Source organism: Chiloscyllium punctatum, chromosome 11 (genome assembly GCF_047496795.1).
Source record: "Chiloscyllium punctatum isolate Juve2018m chromosome 11, sChiPun1.3, whole genome shotgun sequence".
NCBI classification, from domain to species: domain Eukaryota; kingdom Metazoa; phylum Chordata; class Chondrichthyes; order Orectolobiformes; family Hemiscylliidae; genus Chiloscyllium; species Chiloscyllium punctatum.
The window spans coordinates 85,813,137-85,830,817 of record NC_092749.1 but is presented as its reverse complement, the minus strand read 5'-3'; the positions used below and the strand labels follow the sequence as shown (position 1 = coordinate 85,830,817).

Below are 17,681 nucleotides of genomic sequence, written 5' to 3'. Positions count from 1 at the left end.
ACCTGCTATTCACCTTATCCATACATCTCATGATTATATAAATCTCTATAACATCACCCTCAACTTCCTATGCTCCAGTGAAAAAAGTCCCAGCCTATCCAGCCTCTCTTCATAACTCAAATCTTCCATTCCTGACAATGTCCTGGTAAATATTTTCTGAACCCTCTCCAGCTTAATAAGATCCTTCCTATAACAGGGCAACCAGAACTGGACACCTTCAGAAGAGGGCTCACCAATGTCCTGTACAATCTTAAATGATGTCCCAACTAAACGACCTGAGCAATGAAGACAAACATGCAAATAGTTTCTTCACCACCCTTTTCTCTCCACCACATCCCACCAACTTTCTGCTGTCACTATGTTATGAGTCTTTAACTGTCTCTTGTTAAATTATCAGAAGGTTGAAACCACCATCAACCCTGCCATAAATTCTGTAAACAGATCATTGATTCCATTCCCTCTTCATTTTCCGCCTCAGGTTTAAAAATAATGTTTTTAACCTCAGCATATTATTTCATCCTAAATTGATTTTGAGTCTTCAAATCACAAAGACTTTTTACTCCAAATAAAAATACTCATGCCTACACTTGCCTACATCTATCTCCTGCTGAAACCGCTTTCTCTATGCTAGGCACCTCCTGTTCTCATTTTTCTGATGTGCCCTTACACAGCAAAATATAGTATTTACAGAAAGAGAAACAGGCCATTGTTTATTTCCATGCCTATGTTTATATCCCATTAAAGTCTCCTCTCATCATTCTTCATCTAACCCCATGAGCATATTCTTCCTTTCTTTTCTATATTATTAGATTAGATTACTTACAGTGTGGAAACAGGCCCTTCAGCCCAACAAGTCCACACCGCCCCACCAAAGCGCAACCCACCCATACCCCTAACCTAACACTACAGGCAATTTAGCATGGCCAATACACCTGGCCTGCACATCTTTGGACTGTGGGAGGAAACCGGAGCAAACACACGCAGACACGGGGAGAACGTGCAAACTCCACACAGTTAGTCGCCTGAGGTGGGAATTGAACCCGGATCTCTAGCGCTGTGAGGCAGCAGTGCTAACCACCGTACCACCATGCCGCCCATAACTTATGAACTTATCTAACTCCCCCAAGAATTACATCGATGTTATTTGCTTTAATGCCTCCTTATGGGCAGCAAGTTCAACATTCTAAGCACTCTCAGAAGAACACAAGAGTCAAAATAGACCCTAACATGTTATTTTCTTTCCCAAGTACTTGCTGTACCTGCATACTAATTTTCCAAATTCCTTGTATGAATAGACTTAGGCTCTCTGAATGTCAACATTTCCAAGTTCAATATTAAAATAAAACATCAAACTGCAGATGCTGTAATTCTAAAACAAAAATAGAAATTGTTGATGATTACAATTACAATGTTTAAAAGACAATTGGATAAGTACATACATAGGAAAGGTTTGGAGGGATATGGGTCAGGAGCAGGCAGGTGGGACTGGTATAGTTTGGGATTATGTTCAGCATGGGCTTGTTGAAATGAAGAGTCTTTCTGTTCTGTATGATCTAATGACTTTATAAATTCAGCAAGTCTGGCAACTTTGCATTTTGGGTCCAGTGACCGTTCAATTCTCCAATGAAGGGTCAGTGAACCAGAAACATTGACTCTGCTTTCACTGCACAGATGCTACTAGACCTGCTGAATTTCTCCAGTAATTTCTGTTTTTGTACACAACTTCAAACTGTTTTGAAAAGAAATTTGACATTCTTACAACTAAAGTGAACTTTTTTTATTCTTTGTTTCATGGGATCATGGAATGTGGGCTTCATTGGCAATGCTAGAATTTGTTCTTCATCCTGAAATGCCTCTTGAACTGAATGACTACCAGACTACTTCAAAGTGCAGTTAAGAGCCAATGACACTGCTGTGGGTCTGGAGTCATGTGGAAATAAAACCAACAGATTTGCTTCCCTGAAGGATATTAGTGAATCAAATGGGTTTCACAACAATCCAACCAGTCCATGGTGAACACGTTCTCAAACTAAACTAGTCCCACCTGTCTGCACCTGACCCCTATCCCTCCAAACCTTTCCTATAGTTTCAACGTTTCAATTTTACAGTTATTAGCTGAATTTTAATTGAATGCACAGTTACTGTACTGGATTTTAACCTATATCCCTACAACAATAGCATAGGTTTCTGGGTTACTAATTCAGTAACTTTACCACGACACCATTGACTCCTCACTTTTCCACATTATATTCCATTTCCCATCCTGTTGCCCATCCAATCTGATGGAATGTCTTTACAGCTTCTGTGCCTTCCTCACATCTGCAGTCTCACCTAGCTTTGCATTGTCAGCAAACTTTGGACATGCTATGCTGTCTTTTTGTCTAACTACCTATTTGTTGAGGCACCAACACTGATGCCTGTGGCACTTTGCAAGTCATAACCGGGTAAATTCCATAGTGAATTTATTGCTTATTTTCTTAAACTTACTGCCCCTGCTCTGGTCTCACCCTTACGCATATGCATTTTCTTTCTTGGTGTACAGGTAAATGTAAATGAGACAAAGATGTCACTGATGATGAAAGCATCAGACATACAACAGTCTGAACAGGATACACAGAGAACTAACAGTCTGTACATGGAGAAGCACATTCCTAAGAAGGAATCTAGTAATGTATACAGAGTGACTAAAGAGTTGGAATTACTTTATCATTACTGTGGGAGTGGCAATGGCCTAGTAGTATCATCATTAGATTATTCATCCAGAAACTCAGTCAATGTTCTAGGGATCTGGGTTTGAATGCTACTGTGGCAGATGGTGGAATAACAAGATAACTGTAATTAAGAATCTACTGATGATCATGAAACAATTGTCACAGAATCCCATCTGATTCACTAATGCCCTTCAGGTAAGGAAATCGGCCATCTTCACCTGGTCTACATGTGACTCTAACCCACAGCAATGTGATTGCCTCTATATCACCCTCTGAAATGGCCTCGTAAGGCATTCAGTTGTAACAATTGTTACAAAACTCCTTCAACGACAGCTAGAGCTGAGCAATATAGGCTGGCCAACCAGCAATGCCCTTGTTCCACAAATGAATTTTGAAAAAATGCTTCTGTCCAGATAATTGATATAGCAAGTGAGACAAGATCATTAAAAGAATAGGGACAAACCAAGCGAGACATTGGTAACAAACTAGATGACATGCTGGCCATGCAGCAGGTAACAGAAAAAAATGTTGCCACGGATTAAATAATAGTCTGCAAATTTCTTCACCACTAATGCCAGCAAAAGTTTCTGGCAGCTACCACTTGACCAAGCAAAGGTTATTGACCATGAACATGATTCCTAATGAAGGGCGTATATCCTAAAAATCAATTCTCATGCTCCTTGGATGCTGCCTGACCTGCTGTGCTTTTGCAGCACCTCACTCTCGACCATGAACATCACACCCTTTGGTTAATACTATTATTGTTCACTTTAATGCTTTCAGAATGGATAAAAGGTGGGGCACAGTGATCAACAATCAGTATACAATGATTGAGTTCCATCTCCAAGCAGATTTCTTGCAGTACTGAATTATGATGACAGTGCTGTGTAGCTAATTTATTTTGCTATCACTGTCTTGAAGATAAAGATATTCACTATTACTCAATTCATTTATTTAATAGTATTTGCTCCTTATTCCATGTTTCATCTCAGATCTCTAAATTCTGTAACATCAGTTAGTACTGATTATAATATATTTTCTGATCTATTGGATCAGATACATTTGGGGAGGCAGAAGAGGAGCTGTTTTGCATTCAGGAATAACAGAAGATTAGCTTTGCCTCAGGTCCTGCAGAAGTTAACAATAACATCCAATTAACACATTTTTGCTTCCATTTTCCAGCTGGGGATCAGCCAGATTGAGGGGTTGGCTTGCTGTCAAGTGGATAGGCCTTGTTACCATGCCACAATCATGGGCTGCTGGGAAATGGAAGGACTGGGGGAAATTAATAAGGCCAGGTCTGTCATATTATGACTCGAGGGTAGGAAATCCTATTACGGGAAAGGAACGTTGGATTGAGTTATAAGATTTGAGAATCAAAAATTACCCAAAATAGGTGGTCAAGAATTAATAAAATGGTTTTAAGGTATTTATTACAACAGTTCAAAAATGATGCATAATCTAAAGAGAGTCATAGACAGTCATAGAGATATACAGCACAGAAATAGACCCTTCAGTCCAACTCGTACATGCCGACCAGATATCCTAAATTAATCAAGTCCCATTTGCCAGTATTTAGCCTATATCCCTCCAAACCCTTCCTGTTCATATACCCATCCAGATGCCTTTTAAATGTTGTAATTGTACCAGCCTCCACCACTTCCTCTGGCAGCTCATTTCATACACGTACCACCCTCTGTGTGAAAAAGCTGCCCCATAGGTCCCTTTTATATCCTTCCCCTCTCACCCTAAACCTATGCACTCTAGTTCTGGACTCCCCCGCCGCAGGGAAAAAGACTTTGTCTATTTATGCCCCTCATGACTATATAAGCCTCTAAAAGGTCACTCCTCCACATCTGACATTCCAGGGAAAATAGCCACAGCCTATTCAGTCTCTCCCGATAGCTCAAATCCTCCAACCCTGGCAACATCCTTGGAACTCTTTTCTGAACCCTTTCAAGTTTCACAACATCCTTCCGATAGGAAGGAGATCAGAATTGCATGCAATATTCCAAAAGTGGCCTAAGCAATGTCCTGTACAGCTGCAACATGACCTCACAACTCCTTTACTGAATGCTCACACCAATAAACGAAAGCATACCAAACACCTTCTTCACTCTCTTATCAACCTGTGACTTGACTTTCAAGGAAGTATGAACCTGCACTCCAAGGTCCCTTTGTTTAGCAACACTCCCTAAGACCTTTCCATTAAGTGTATAAGTCCTGCTCTAAATTGCTTTTCCAAAATGCAGCACCTTGCATTTATCTAAATTAAATTCCATCTCCCACTCCTCAGCCCATTAGCCCATCTGATCAAAATTCTGTTGTACTCTGAGGTAACCTTCTTCACTGTCCAGTACACCTCCAATTTTGGTGTCATCTGCAAAATTACTAACATTACCTCCTATGTTCACAACCAAATCATTTGTATAAATGACGAAAAGTAGTGTACCTAGCACTGAACCTTGTGGCACTCCACTGGTCACAGGCCTACAGTCTGAAAAGCAACCTTCTACCACCATCCCCTGTCTGATACCTTTGAGCTAGTTCTGTATCCAAATGGCTAGTTCTCCCTGTATTCCATGAGATCTAACCTTGCTAACCAGTCTCCCACGGGAACCTCCAACGAGCAGCGAAATCGACGTTTCGGGCAAAAGCCCTTCATCAGGATTTATTTTGCCCGAAACGTCGATTTCACTGCTCGTTGGATGCTGCCTGAACTGCTGTGCTCTTCCAGCACCACTAATCCAGTATTTGGTTTTCAGCATCTGCAGTCATTGTTTTTACCTTCCCACGGGAACCTTGTCAAATGCCTTACTGAATTCCATATAGATCACGTCCACCGCTCTGACCTCATCAATCCTCTTTGTTACTTCTTCAAAAAACTCAAACACGTTCATGAGACATGATTTCCCATGCACAAAGCCATGCTGACTATCCCTAATCAATTTTTGCCTTTCCAAATACATATAAATCCTGTCCCTCAAGATTCCCTTCAACAACTTTCCCATCACTGAAGTCAGGCTCACTGGTCTATAGTTCCCTGGCTTTTCCTTCCACTTTTCTTAAATAGTGGTACCACATTAACCAACCTCCAGTCTTCCAGCACCTTACTTTGACTATCAATGATACACATATCTCAGCAAGGAGTTCAGCAAACACTTCCCTAGCTTTCCACAGGATTCTAGGGTACACCTGATCAGGTCCTGCGGATATTTCCACTTCTATGCATTTCAAGACATCCAACACCTCCTCCTCTGTAATATGGACATTTTTCAAGATGTCACATTCTATTTCCCCACATTCTATATCTTCCATGTCCTTCTCCACAGTAAATACTGATGCAAAATACTCATTTAGTATCTCCCCATCTCCTGTAGCTCCAAACATCCACAGCCTTGCTGATCTTTGAGGGGGCCTATTCTCTCCCTAGTTACCCTAGCCAGTGAGCAACTAGCCACAAAAAGACATGACCCATTCTCACTAGTATCCTTACATATAGATGAGGAAGGACACCACTTCGACTGGGACAACTCATCCATCCTAGTACAAGCCAAACAGAGACAAGCACAGGAATTCCTAGAAGCATGACATTCCTACTGGATCTCTATTAACAAACATTTAGACCCCATTTACCATCCTCTGAGAAGAAGAACAGGAAATGATGTCACCACAGGAAATTGTATCACCAACCCAAGGAAACCTAAACACATAAATAGAAAGCGGATCACTAACATCAGTGCTCCACCAGAGGCTCACTGATGATGTTACCTAGTATGGTAATGAAACTTCTGAAAATGAATCTTCCAGCTCAGCGAGCAAACTTACATTTCAAAACTCGCTAGCCACTTCCTATTGCTCAAATCCTCCAACCTTAGCAATATCGTGCCTTCCTATATATCTCCTGGGAACAAGTTAGTTACTTGCCCATATCCCTCCATCTCACTTCCACTAAAACTTGAAAATAAATTACGTTCAGGTTTGAAATATTTAATAGTTTAACTTCCCAGTAATAATCAACACACTCATTGTTGGCATTAAAATCCAACCTTTCCCTGACTGATGCTGATCCTTCTTTCAATAGTTAATACTTAATTTCTATACATCTTTCTTAAATGTTGAAAGTATAAAAGCACTTTAACCAACAACTCAGTTGTGTTTGGTACATAGCTTTGGAAAATAGCTTTGTTACCTGCGGATCCTGTTGAATTAATTCTGAATCGACCTTAAGTAGTTCTTCGACAAAATCTTCAAAAGTCTTTTCCTTTTCACTAATTCCAGGTCTGATCGGTCTGGGAGAAACAATAAGTGGGTTATATTTACATCCTGTTCTAATATGGGAAATTTCTGGGAATCTCTATTAGCAAAAAGTATAAGTAGAATCTAACTCCTGAGAGTGAGAATGGTAAGTCAAACAACATCAAAACTGAAAATACTGCAAAATCTCAGAAGGTCAAACAGCATTTGTGGAGAAATTTCCTGGATGATGGATCATAAGAAATTTTTGCATTTTTAGACTTGCTGCAGATCAAGTATGTTAACAAATTGACTTAGTTTGCATTCTTTGGCTTTGTTGTCTGCTCCTCTGCTAATGATAAATGATTTGGTACATTCTCAAAAATAGCAGTATTCCAAAATGAAACTGAAGTGCAGCAAAACAATTTCTCTTGGCTCATTAAGATAATTTCCTTTAAATCCTGAGAAATGTAAGAAAAGGTAAAAACCTTACTGTTACAGGTCACTCCACCTCCTAAGTACTGTGCTTTATCAGCTGTGGCTCAGATGGTAACACTCATCTCTCTCACTCAGGATGTTGTGGTTCAAATTTCACTCCAGTGGTTTGATCAAATAAATTTACAGTTTGTCACAGAGGTGTTGGACTGGGGTGGGCAAAGTTAAAAATCACACAACACCAGGTTTTGGTTCGACAGGTTTATTTGGAAGCACTAGCTTTCGGAGCAGTTAGCTGTCTGATGAAGGAGCAGCGGTCCGAAAGCTAGTGCTTCCAAGTAAACCTATTGGACTATAACCTGCTGTTGTGTGATTTTTAACAGTACATAGGGAAGGTCTTCAAACAAAGCCACCACAAAATAGAAAATTCTTGTCCAAAATAAAATGAAATGGGCAGAATAATTCCAGCACTTAAAGGATATTGGCCACAGCAAAAAAGTTGGGAAAATCACATGAGATGGCCAGCAAAGAGCTTCTTGATTTCAAGAGCAAAACGTCCTACTTCCCAAGCAAACCTTGAACTGTGAGATGGGATTTTTGCTGGGGACTAGTAAGAAGCTTATTTCCATGTATTAGCATCATGTTATTAGTTAATCTCACTTCATTATTATGCAATTTCTTACTTTTGTTCTGTTGGACAGATATTAGATGGCAATAATTTCTGACATTTTGAGCATGCTGCTTGCCTCTATAGACCTCCATCACTAGGCATCAATATCTCAGCACAGCATGGGCACTGACTGCGCGCATCCCCTTTCCACAAACCTTGGTTGTTAACACACGACAGCCTTCTGAAATTCTTATGGTACACCTCCAATCCACTTACAGTACAGTTCTACACTTCAATATTGCACTTTGGAGTACACCAGCACCTTTCATTGGAATGCAGTTGCAAGGACACTTTGCACATAGGTTTAGTCACTTAGAATCATAGACTCATAGAGGCCTACAACACGGAGACAGGCCTCGTGGCCCAAACTGGTCCAAGCCAACCAAAATGTCTGTCCATGCTAACCCTATTTCCCTGCACTTGGCCCATATACTTTTAATCCTTTCCTATCCAAGTATTTGTCCAAATGCGTTCTGAATGTTGTTAATGTACCAGCCTCAACCACTTCCATTGGCAGTTCATTCCATATGCTTACCACTCTCTGTGTAATAAAGTTGCCCCTCAGGTTCCCTTTTATTCTTTTCCCTCTAACCTTAAACTGATGCCCTCTAGTCCTCCAGTCCCCAACCCTGGAAAAAATACTGAGAGCATTCACCCGATCCAGGCCACTCATGCTCTTATACAAGGTTGCCCCCTCAGTCTCCTACACTTTCAAGAGAAACATCCTAGCTTGTCTAACCCTATAACTCAGACTATTGAGTCCTGGCAATATCCTTGTCAATTTCTTCTGCACTCTTTCCAGTTTAATAACATTCTTCGTATAAGAAGATGACCAAAACTGAACACAATACTCCAAGTGGGGCAACATAACTTCCCAACTTCGATACTCAATGCCCTGACTGATGAAGGCCAGTGTGCCAAAAGCCTTCTTCACTGCCCTGTGATTCCACTTTCAGAGAACTGTGAACCTGAACTCCAAGATCGCTCTGTTCCACTATCCACTATCCTCCTTAAGGCCCTTCTATTCACCATGAAACTCCCACCCTGATTTGACTTTCCAAAATACAAGACCTCATACTTATCTATATTAAACTCCATTTACCATTTCTCGGCCAACTTCCCCAGCTGATCAAGATCATGATGCAATTTCTGACAACTTTGCTCACTGTCCACGATACCGCCTATTTTAGTATTATCAGCAAACTTACTAATCATGCCTTGTACGTTCTCATCCAAATAATTAATATAGATAACAAACAGCAATGAGCTCAGTACTGACCCCTGAGGCACTCCACTAGTCACAGGCCTCCTGTCCAGCAAGCATCCTTCCACTATTACCCTCTGCTTCCTACCATCAAGCCAATTTTGTATCCAATTTGCCAGCTTGCTGTAGACTATATGACACATAACCTTCCAGAGCAACCTACCATGTGGAACCTCATCAAAGGCCTTACTGAAATCCATATGGACTATGTCTATCGCTCTGCCCTTGTCAACCTTCCTGGTCACTTCATCAAAGAACTCTAACAAATTTGTGAGGCATGATTCTCCCATTCACAAAGCCATGCTGACTACTCCTAATCAAACCCTGTCTTTCCAAATAGAATAAACCAGGATTTGATTAGGTAGGATTAGAAATAAAGAGGAGATATATTTCCAAACATGTATCCTATCCCTCAAAATCTTCTCAAGTAACTTACCCACCACCGGATGTTAGGTTACTGTTTATAGTTCCCAGGCTTTTCTTTGTAGTTTTTCTTGAATAATGGCATGACGTCCGGGACCTCACCCAGAGCTAACGATGATGCAAAAATACCAGCCAGGGCCCCCACAATTTATTTTTTAGCCTCTTGTATTTTCTTGGATATATCTGCTCAGAACCAGGAGATTTATCCACCTTCATATATTCTAATACATCCAACGTCTCCTCTGCTGTGATATGGACTGTCCCCAAGACATCACCACTAACTTCCCCAAGTTCCCAAGTCTTTATGTCTTTCTCCAGGGTAAACACAGAAGAGAAATAGTCATTGAGAACCTTGCCCATCCCCTACAGTTACACATACATGTCCACTTTGCTCCTTGAAGGCCTTATTGTCTTTGTAGTTATTCTTTTTCCTTTAATATACTTAAAGTACCTCTTTGGATTCATCCTAATCTTCTCAGCTAATGTTATCTTGTGCCCCCATTTCACCCTCCTGATTTCCTTCTCCAGTAAACTCCTGTATTCCCTTTACACTTCCTGGATCCCAGGTGTCTGTACCTGAGCCATGTCTCCCTTTTTCTGGTCAAATCCTCAATATCTCTCGTCATCCAGGATTCCCTCTTCCTACCAATTTTGCCTTTCACCCTCACAGGTACATAGAGACCTTGAACTCTAGCTATCTCACTTTTAAAGGCCTCCCACTTGCCGGAGATCCCTTTGCCTGCAAACAAACTACTACAATCAACCTCTGCAAGCTCCTGTCTAATTCCATCATATATCGCCTTGCCCCAATTTAGAACTTGAACCTGTGGATCAGTTTTGTCCTTCTCCATAACTTTTTTGAAATTAATAGAACTATGGTCACTGGTCCCAAAGTACTCCTCCACTGTCATCTCCATCACCTATCCTGCCCTATTTCTCAAGATTAGATCAAGTTTTTCCCCTTCCTGAGTAGGATCCTCTATTTGCTGTTTGAGGAAACTTCCCTGAATGCACTTAAGAAATTCCATCCCATTTAAACCCTTAATGCTCTGGCATTCTCAGTCTGTCACGAAAATTAAAATTCCCTACTATGACAACCCTCTTGCTCCTGCAAGTCTCCCCAATTTCCCTGCATATTTGTTCATCTAATTCCTGCTGATGATTTAGGGGCCTATAGTACAAGCCCAATGACATTACCATCCTCTTCTTATTTTTCAACTCCACCCACAAAGCCTCACTGGATGATCCTTCAGTTATTTCATCTCTGACGACTGCTGTGATACTCAGCTTAATCAAAAATGCAACTTCCCCTCCCCTCTTTCCACCACATCTGTCCCACCTAAAGCATCTGTACCCTGGCACATTAAGCTGCCAGTCCTGTCCCTCTCTTAGCCATGTTTCTGTAATGGCTATAATATCTCATTTAACTCACAGATTGGGCCAGGCAGCATCTCAGGGCAGCTTGCTGTGTTTCTTAATGTTCAATCATTTTCTGCTGACTTGGATGCCCACTTGGATTTTCCCGTCTCAGCCAAAGCTTAAAGGCTGTCTGTCTTACCTTGCTGTTTAGCAATGACACAAAACCAGGCAGCTTATTATGGATGTCAAAAGTGATCTGTCATGGTATGGACATGTTGCTGTACAGTTCATGTTATGTCAATCTCAGCATGCATCAGCAGTAAATGCAGCAAATACATAAATCAATTGAGCATGTCTCAAAATCTAAGGGGAGCAGCTGTTAGTCAGGGGCCTGGACATAGTCAGGTTTCCTTTTGGGTAAGACATGGTCTAGGGGTCTGTTCTGTGTTAGTGAAGTTGGAGAAATAAATGTTGGGAATTAGAGGTAACTTGGATGGCAGAGGGGATAAGAGTGATGAAAATAGGAAATTAACATGTATGTGGAGGAGGCGATAGTAAATGGGAGGACATGGGATACTGTGGACGAAAGGAAAGGGTGCTGTTGTCAGCAGTCACCACCTCTGTGGGGATAAACTTTGCAGCACAATGGTGAGTAATGCTAAGGTATGTTGCCAGGACTTGTTTGTCTTGAAATGGCATTGAGGGCGATAGACTCTGCCTCTTCTGTATCTCCTCCTAATCCCAATGGGCCCTTCAGCGGTGACATCTTCAGCTGTTCAGCAGCTGCTGGAGATTGCTGCTGGTCCTGAGATTGCTGGTGCATCTGTTCCTCCTCCATTTCTCTTTGCCTTTGTTGTACTAAAGCAGCAGTGACAATAAACCCTGCTGAATCAAGTCCTGCAGCCTAAACGAGTGGGTGGCCATTCTGTCCCAGTGTCTGGCAAAATGATAGCTGCACTAAACGTTTATGCTATTGGCTTCTTCCAAGGACTTACTGGGGCCCCATGTGAGACTATCAATCCTCAATCCACAAATGTATCAAGGCTGTTACCAAAACAATTTGTGTCAGATCACACTGTGTTCTCTTACTTCCCAATGTCAAGGACAGAGTTGCAGCCTAGCCAGTAGGCTTTACCAATATAGCTAGATTCCCCAGGTGCAGTAGACTGTTCACATGTTGCACTTAGTTAGAAGTCACACAACACCAGCTTAGAGTCCAACAGGTTTATGTGAAATCACATAAGCTTTCAGAGCACAGCCCCTTTGTCAGATGCACTATAACCTGGTGTTGCGTGACTTCTGACTTTATCCATCCCAGTCCAAAACTGGAACCTCCACAACATATTGCACAATGAGTGTCATATCAAATGGAGCTGAATTCATGCAAGGGTTCCATTCTATCAATGTGCAAGTCAGCTGCAATCATTGGTACCACATCTTAGAGGTCTGTACAAGGTACCCTGGGATCTACCATGATGCCTACATTTGAGAACTCTCTTGTTGCTGTGTCAGTTGGAGAGCCAGGTGCCTTACAATGTTGGTTACTGGGAGACAAGGGTCTGCAACCATGGCTGATGACTCCATTAAGCAACTGCTGATTGAGACCATGTAGATACAATATAGCCCCTTCTTTAATCAGTGCCATTGTGGACAAGATGAGGATGAGGTACTGAAGCTTGGATCTGTCTCAGAAGATCTTGTAGCACACTCCAGACAGAGCATGCTGAATAACTGCGTCCTGCATACTGCACAACTGGAACAGGTAAAGAGGGGATACAATGAATATTGAATAGCTGGAAGAGCAGTAGCAGTCTCATGAGGTGGAAGATGAGGAAATTGAGCAAGACAAACATCACCTTCTGCATAGTAGAATACTGCAATGATAGGTGCAACACGCCAGACAAGACTTATTTAAAAACCCATTACAATTAGCTGACAGCCAAGTGGAGTCATCATTCATTTACTGCAGCTTTGGTTTATCTGTTTATTATTTGCTTCCACTGTTGTTGAATAAAGAAAAATGTTTTAAATTGTTTGAAGGCTTCCCTGTATGTGAGGTGCCACATTAAATAATGGCAAGAAGTTGGGTTACACTGGGATTGAGGAAAGTGCAGTATTGGCTTTGGCAGCATAGTAAGATGGGATATGACTAAGAATGAGTAAGCTGTGGAGCTTGGTTCTTAAACAGTAATAGATGTGAGACTTGTATGGGCAATCTTCTCACCAATGTGCCCTGAGAAGCATTGGTTTGTGGTTACTTGTTCACTACATGTACAGAGATGGGGGACTCCAGTCTGCACAATGGCCCTTTGAAGATGGCGCTGGAAGTCCAAGGATGTGCTGGCAGTGGGGAGTATTTCTACCTCCAGAAAATTGGGGAATATGACAGGCAGGATGCCATTGGGTCATAGCACGTAGTTACTGAGACAAGCTTAGGAGGATAACATGACAGAACTTGCCTGGCCTCATGAAGAGAAATCCTCCATGAAACCTGCCAGAAGTGGCACAGCTAATATCTGGTAAGATTTAGCCCAATATGTCCAGAACAAAACTAGAAACATAAAGAAACGAGTGAACTGAAAACTTCAAGTTTCCTTATATTTGTAGTTTCAAGTAATTTACGCAAGTCTAGTGCTTCCTCAGTGCTGTCTTTTGGCATTAAAGTGATGCGCCATCTGTTCTCGCAGACAGAAGTAGAAGATCTTATGACAATCTTTGGAAGAAGTGTTCAGACCAATATTTATTCCTCAATAAACATCACAAAAGCACTTTATTTGATCATTTGTCACCTTGCTGGTTGTACTTGCTGGCTGGTTGAAGCTTCAAAATGGAAATGGGAATTTGGATTCAGGAATTTTCTACATGTTGTAACTCCACCTCTATGCTGGCAATGACAGAGGGTGGGACGCTCTCCTGGGATGAGGGGAGTCAGGCCAATTCCTGACAGCCTCAAGGCATGGATGGAGGCAGACTGATATCAAATCAGTGAGGTTAAAAAGACCTGTTTTGAAGAAGACTCATACTGGACTTGCTGAGTTTCTCCAGGATTCTCAGTGTTTTAGGTAAAAGGACAGCTTCCATTCATAGCAACATAAGACAATCTTTACAGACTACTGTAAGAGTCACTCACCCTCCTACTCTTTCCTCAATCTCCACCTCACCTCACCTTTCCTTACCCAATATCTAGTTAACACCTGGAAGTCTTTTAGGCGATTATACATTTGTCAAAGTACATACAAATCATTTGAATATGTACTAGAAAAGCAACTATCTTATTAAAAGCTTACAAATTTGTCAAAATAACAAACTCAAGTTCACCAGAACAGCTGTGTAACCAAACTCTCCCAGCAGAATCTATTAGTGGTTTGGAAGTCAGCTAAGCCATAAAAGTGGGCAATGTCTACCTAGCACAGCTTCATAAATGAACTCTGCAGTACAGAATCCAATAGTGCCTTGGAAGATACTCAATAACTCAGACATGTATCAAAACTTTCAAACAGCCAAACAAATGGGTGAGCTGTTCTGTGAAGAATGAAGTCTATTCCAGAAATGCTTAGTACAACATACTTCTACTATTTAAAATTATCCCCTTAGTCTTTATGCTGAACTTGCTGATCAACATTTTGTAAATATAATTTAAATGTTAAAATCAAAAGGGACGGGGTGACTTTCTGGCACAGGATGTTGGCATTCCATTATACCATGGCAACCTATGGCTGTAAATGACTAAACTTTCCCCAGCTACTATCAAGTAAACACTTTGCATGGAGGTGATGCTGTAAGAATGTGTGAGACCAGAAATTGTTAACCATCAGTTCAATGTAAACTCCTACCAAATCTTCAAACAAATCTTCAAATGATTCTTCAAATCTTTAATTACATATTTTCAGAGCAACTGTTAAAATAGAATTTGTAGAATTGTATTGCATAGTAGTTGTTTTTATATACCTAAATTTAAAATATTTGCTGAATGAGTAGCTCACAAGAGGTGTGAGATTTTCTATTCCTTTAATGGTCAGCTGGTGAGTTAGTGAATGGCCACCATTAGACAAGGCCCCTATGTAAATGTGAGCAACATTTTCTTCAAATTCTAGGTGCATTGTAGAATGAAATTTAATGACCTCACCAGGAGTATCAAGGAAAACTTCCTGTACACATCTTTTATTCTTTCTGCACAGATGTGAAGAACCCTATATCCAATCTGCATAACTAATCTTTTCATCCCCTGCTTCTCAAGGTTATCCATAAATTCATTTAACCTCTATTCTGTTCTTAAAGCTGCTACACTGCTACAACTCTTGGCTACACTTACTGTTCCCATTCATCATCAAAGAAACAATGGTAAACTGGTTCATACATGTAGAAAGTGAAAACCTCTCCCTAATTTTCAGAAATATCTTACAAGAGTAAAGTGAGGTAGAGAGGCAGAAGGTGTTGGAAGAGTGATCCAAAACTTAGAACTGAAACAACTAAAAGCAAGGGTTAGGCAAAATAACTGAGGATGTACAAGAGGCCAAAATTACAAGGTTGCCAATATTTTGCAGGAATGTTGGTCCGGATTAGATTAGAGAGGTAAGAATGAAAACAATGATGAAAATGTTAAAGTCATGATGCTGAATGACTTGGAGTCAAGTAAGGTCAGAAAGCACTGGGATAATAAGGCATTCTGGAGAGAGACTGCTGTTATGAAACTTGTGAAAGGGCTCAGAAAAGACTTACAAGGATGTTGCCAGGGTTGGATGGTTTGAGCTGTGGGGAAGAGGCTGAATAGGCTGGGGCTATTTTTCTTGGAGCATTTGAGGCTCAGGGGTGACCTTATAGAGGTTTATAAAATGGTTAGGGTCAACAGCCAAGGTCTTTTTCAGGGGGTAGGGGAGTCCAAAACTAGAGGGCAGAGGCTTAAGGTGAAAGGAGAGAGATTTAAAAGGAACCCAAAGGATAACTTTTTCATGCAGAGGCTAGTGCATGTATGGTACAAGCTACCAGAGGAAGTGGTGGAGGCTGGTACAATAACAACATTCAAAAGACATCTGGTTGGATATATGAATAGGAAGGGTTTAGAGGGATATGGTCCAAGTTTTAGCAAATGGGACTAGACTAATTTAAGCTATACGGTCATCATTAAATGAGTTGGACCAAAGGGTCTGTTTCCATGCTGTGCAACTCTATAACTCTATGAGCTGCATGAAGGAAAAAAAAAAATTCATCCCTAGTGAATGCACTATAAAAGAAAGGGACAATTGGGGTTACTAGTCATGATAAACCAGAGCTGAAACTAGATGTGGGCTTGGCTAACAGGCTGGCAGGCCTGGGGAGGTAGCAAGACAGCAGGAATACTGAAGAATACTGAATGGTTGGATAGGGAGTTGACGAACAGAAGTGTGGGTTACGGCAATGAAGAGGGTCAGCATAAATAGCAATTGAGCAGTAAGCAAAGAAAAGCACCCTTTGGGATTAAGTTTTAGAATCAACGAATGCTAGGACAATAGATTACTTTGTCCATTAACCTTTTACAACTTTCTGAAGAACAAAGCAGTTAATTCCATTCTCCACTCTTTCACAAATCCATGCAATATATTTCTCTTTTTAAAGCTGCTAATGAATCTACTTCACCATCGGTCAGACAGTACATTCAAAATCCTAACTGCTCATTGCATTAAAAAGGTTCTCCCTTATATATTCTCTTTGTTTGGCCAATTGCCCTGTGTTATCAAACTTACAGCCATTAGAGATAATTTATCATTATTTACTCTAGTTAACCTCTTCATACTTTCAAACAATTCTATCACTTCTAATTGAGTTTGGCATGGGAATAGTCAGGAAAATGTGTAGGGCAGGTCTGAGTTGCAAGCCCAAAACAAGCCCAAGACAGGGGCAAGGTCAGATCATCTGGTACAATTGTGTCATAAATCTGTATTAACCGTAATCTAATTAATAACTAATAATTGTCCCTCCAAGAATTCCAAACTAAGATACTTCAGATACAGTATGGCTAAATTGTGACACAAAAATGCAGGACAAACCAAAAATGCTTGCAAGTTAAAAAAAACTTCTGATGTCTGACCTGTTTCCACACTGTAAGTAATCTAATCTAATCTAATCAGAGAAAACATTCAACATAAGCTATCCTTTGCTCTTACCTTTCTTCTAGCCCCTCTGGTTTCTTGGAATTTCTTTGAATGCCAAATGGAGTGACAGCATGTTGCTCTAATTGTAGTTCACCTTTTTCCTCATTGATTGGAGAAAGATTCCTAGGACAGTTTTCATCCTCAGGAATACACTCATCTACAGAAATATGGAATTTAATTCAAGTTCATTTAAGTGGTTGCAACATTACATTATCGTAAGTACTTTTATGAGACAATACACCTCGGTCCAGAGGCTGAAGTATTTGAACAATTCATGATCTATTAGAAAAGCATATCCAGTTTCAGATTTTTTTAGCTCTTGGATGGGAAGCAGAACAATTTACTTGTTTTTCCTCATTCTGTATCCTATATTGTATTCTATGTCTTATTGTACCTGGCTGAAACATCAAGCTTGAGGAAAACAGACCATCCAAAGTCTAGAAAGTTGCAAATTG

General features: G+C 40.7%; 1 protein-coding gene across 1 annotated transcript in view; it reads right to left on the bottom strand.

Moving 5' to 3' along the window:
- LOC140483396 (centrosomal P4.1-associated protein-like) overlaps positions 1-17,681 on the bottom strand; it is a 184,722-nt gene that overhangs the window by 130,309 nt on the left and 36,732 nt on the right. Inside the window, exons 4-5 of the mRNA XM_072581646.1 lie at positions 17,239-17,383; positions 6,904-7,003 (exon numbers count right to left, since the gene is read on the bottom strand). Of these exons, the coding sequence (XP_072437747.1) occupies positions 6,904-7,003; positions 17,239-17,383 (245 nt within the window). The remainder of the gene's footprint in view (positions 1-6,903; positions 7,004-17,238; positions 17,384-17,681) is intronic.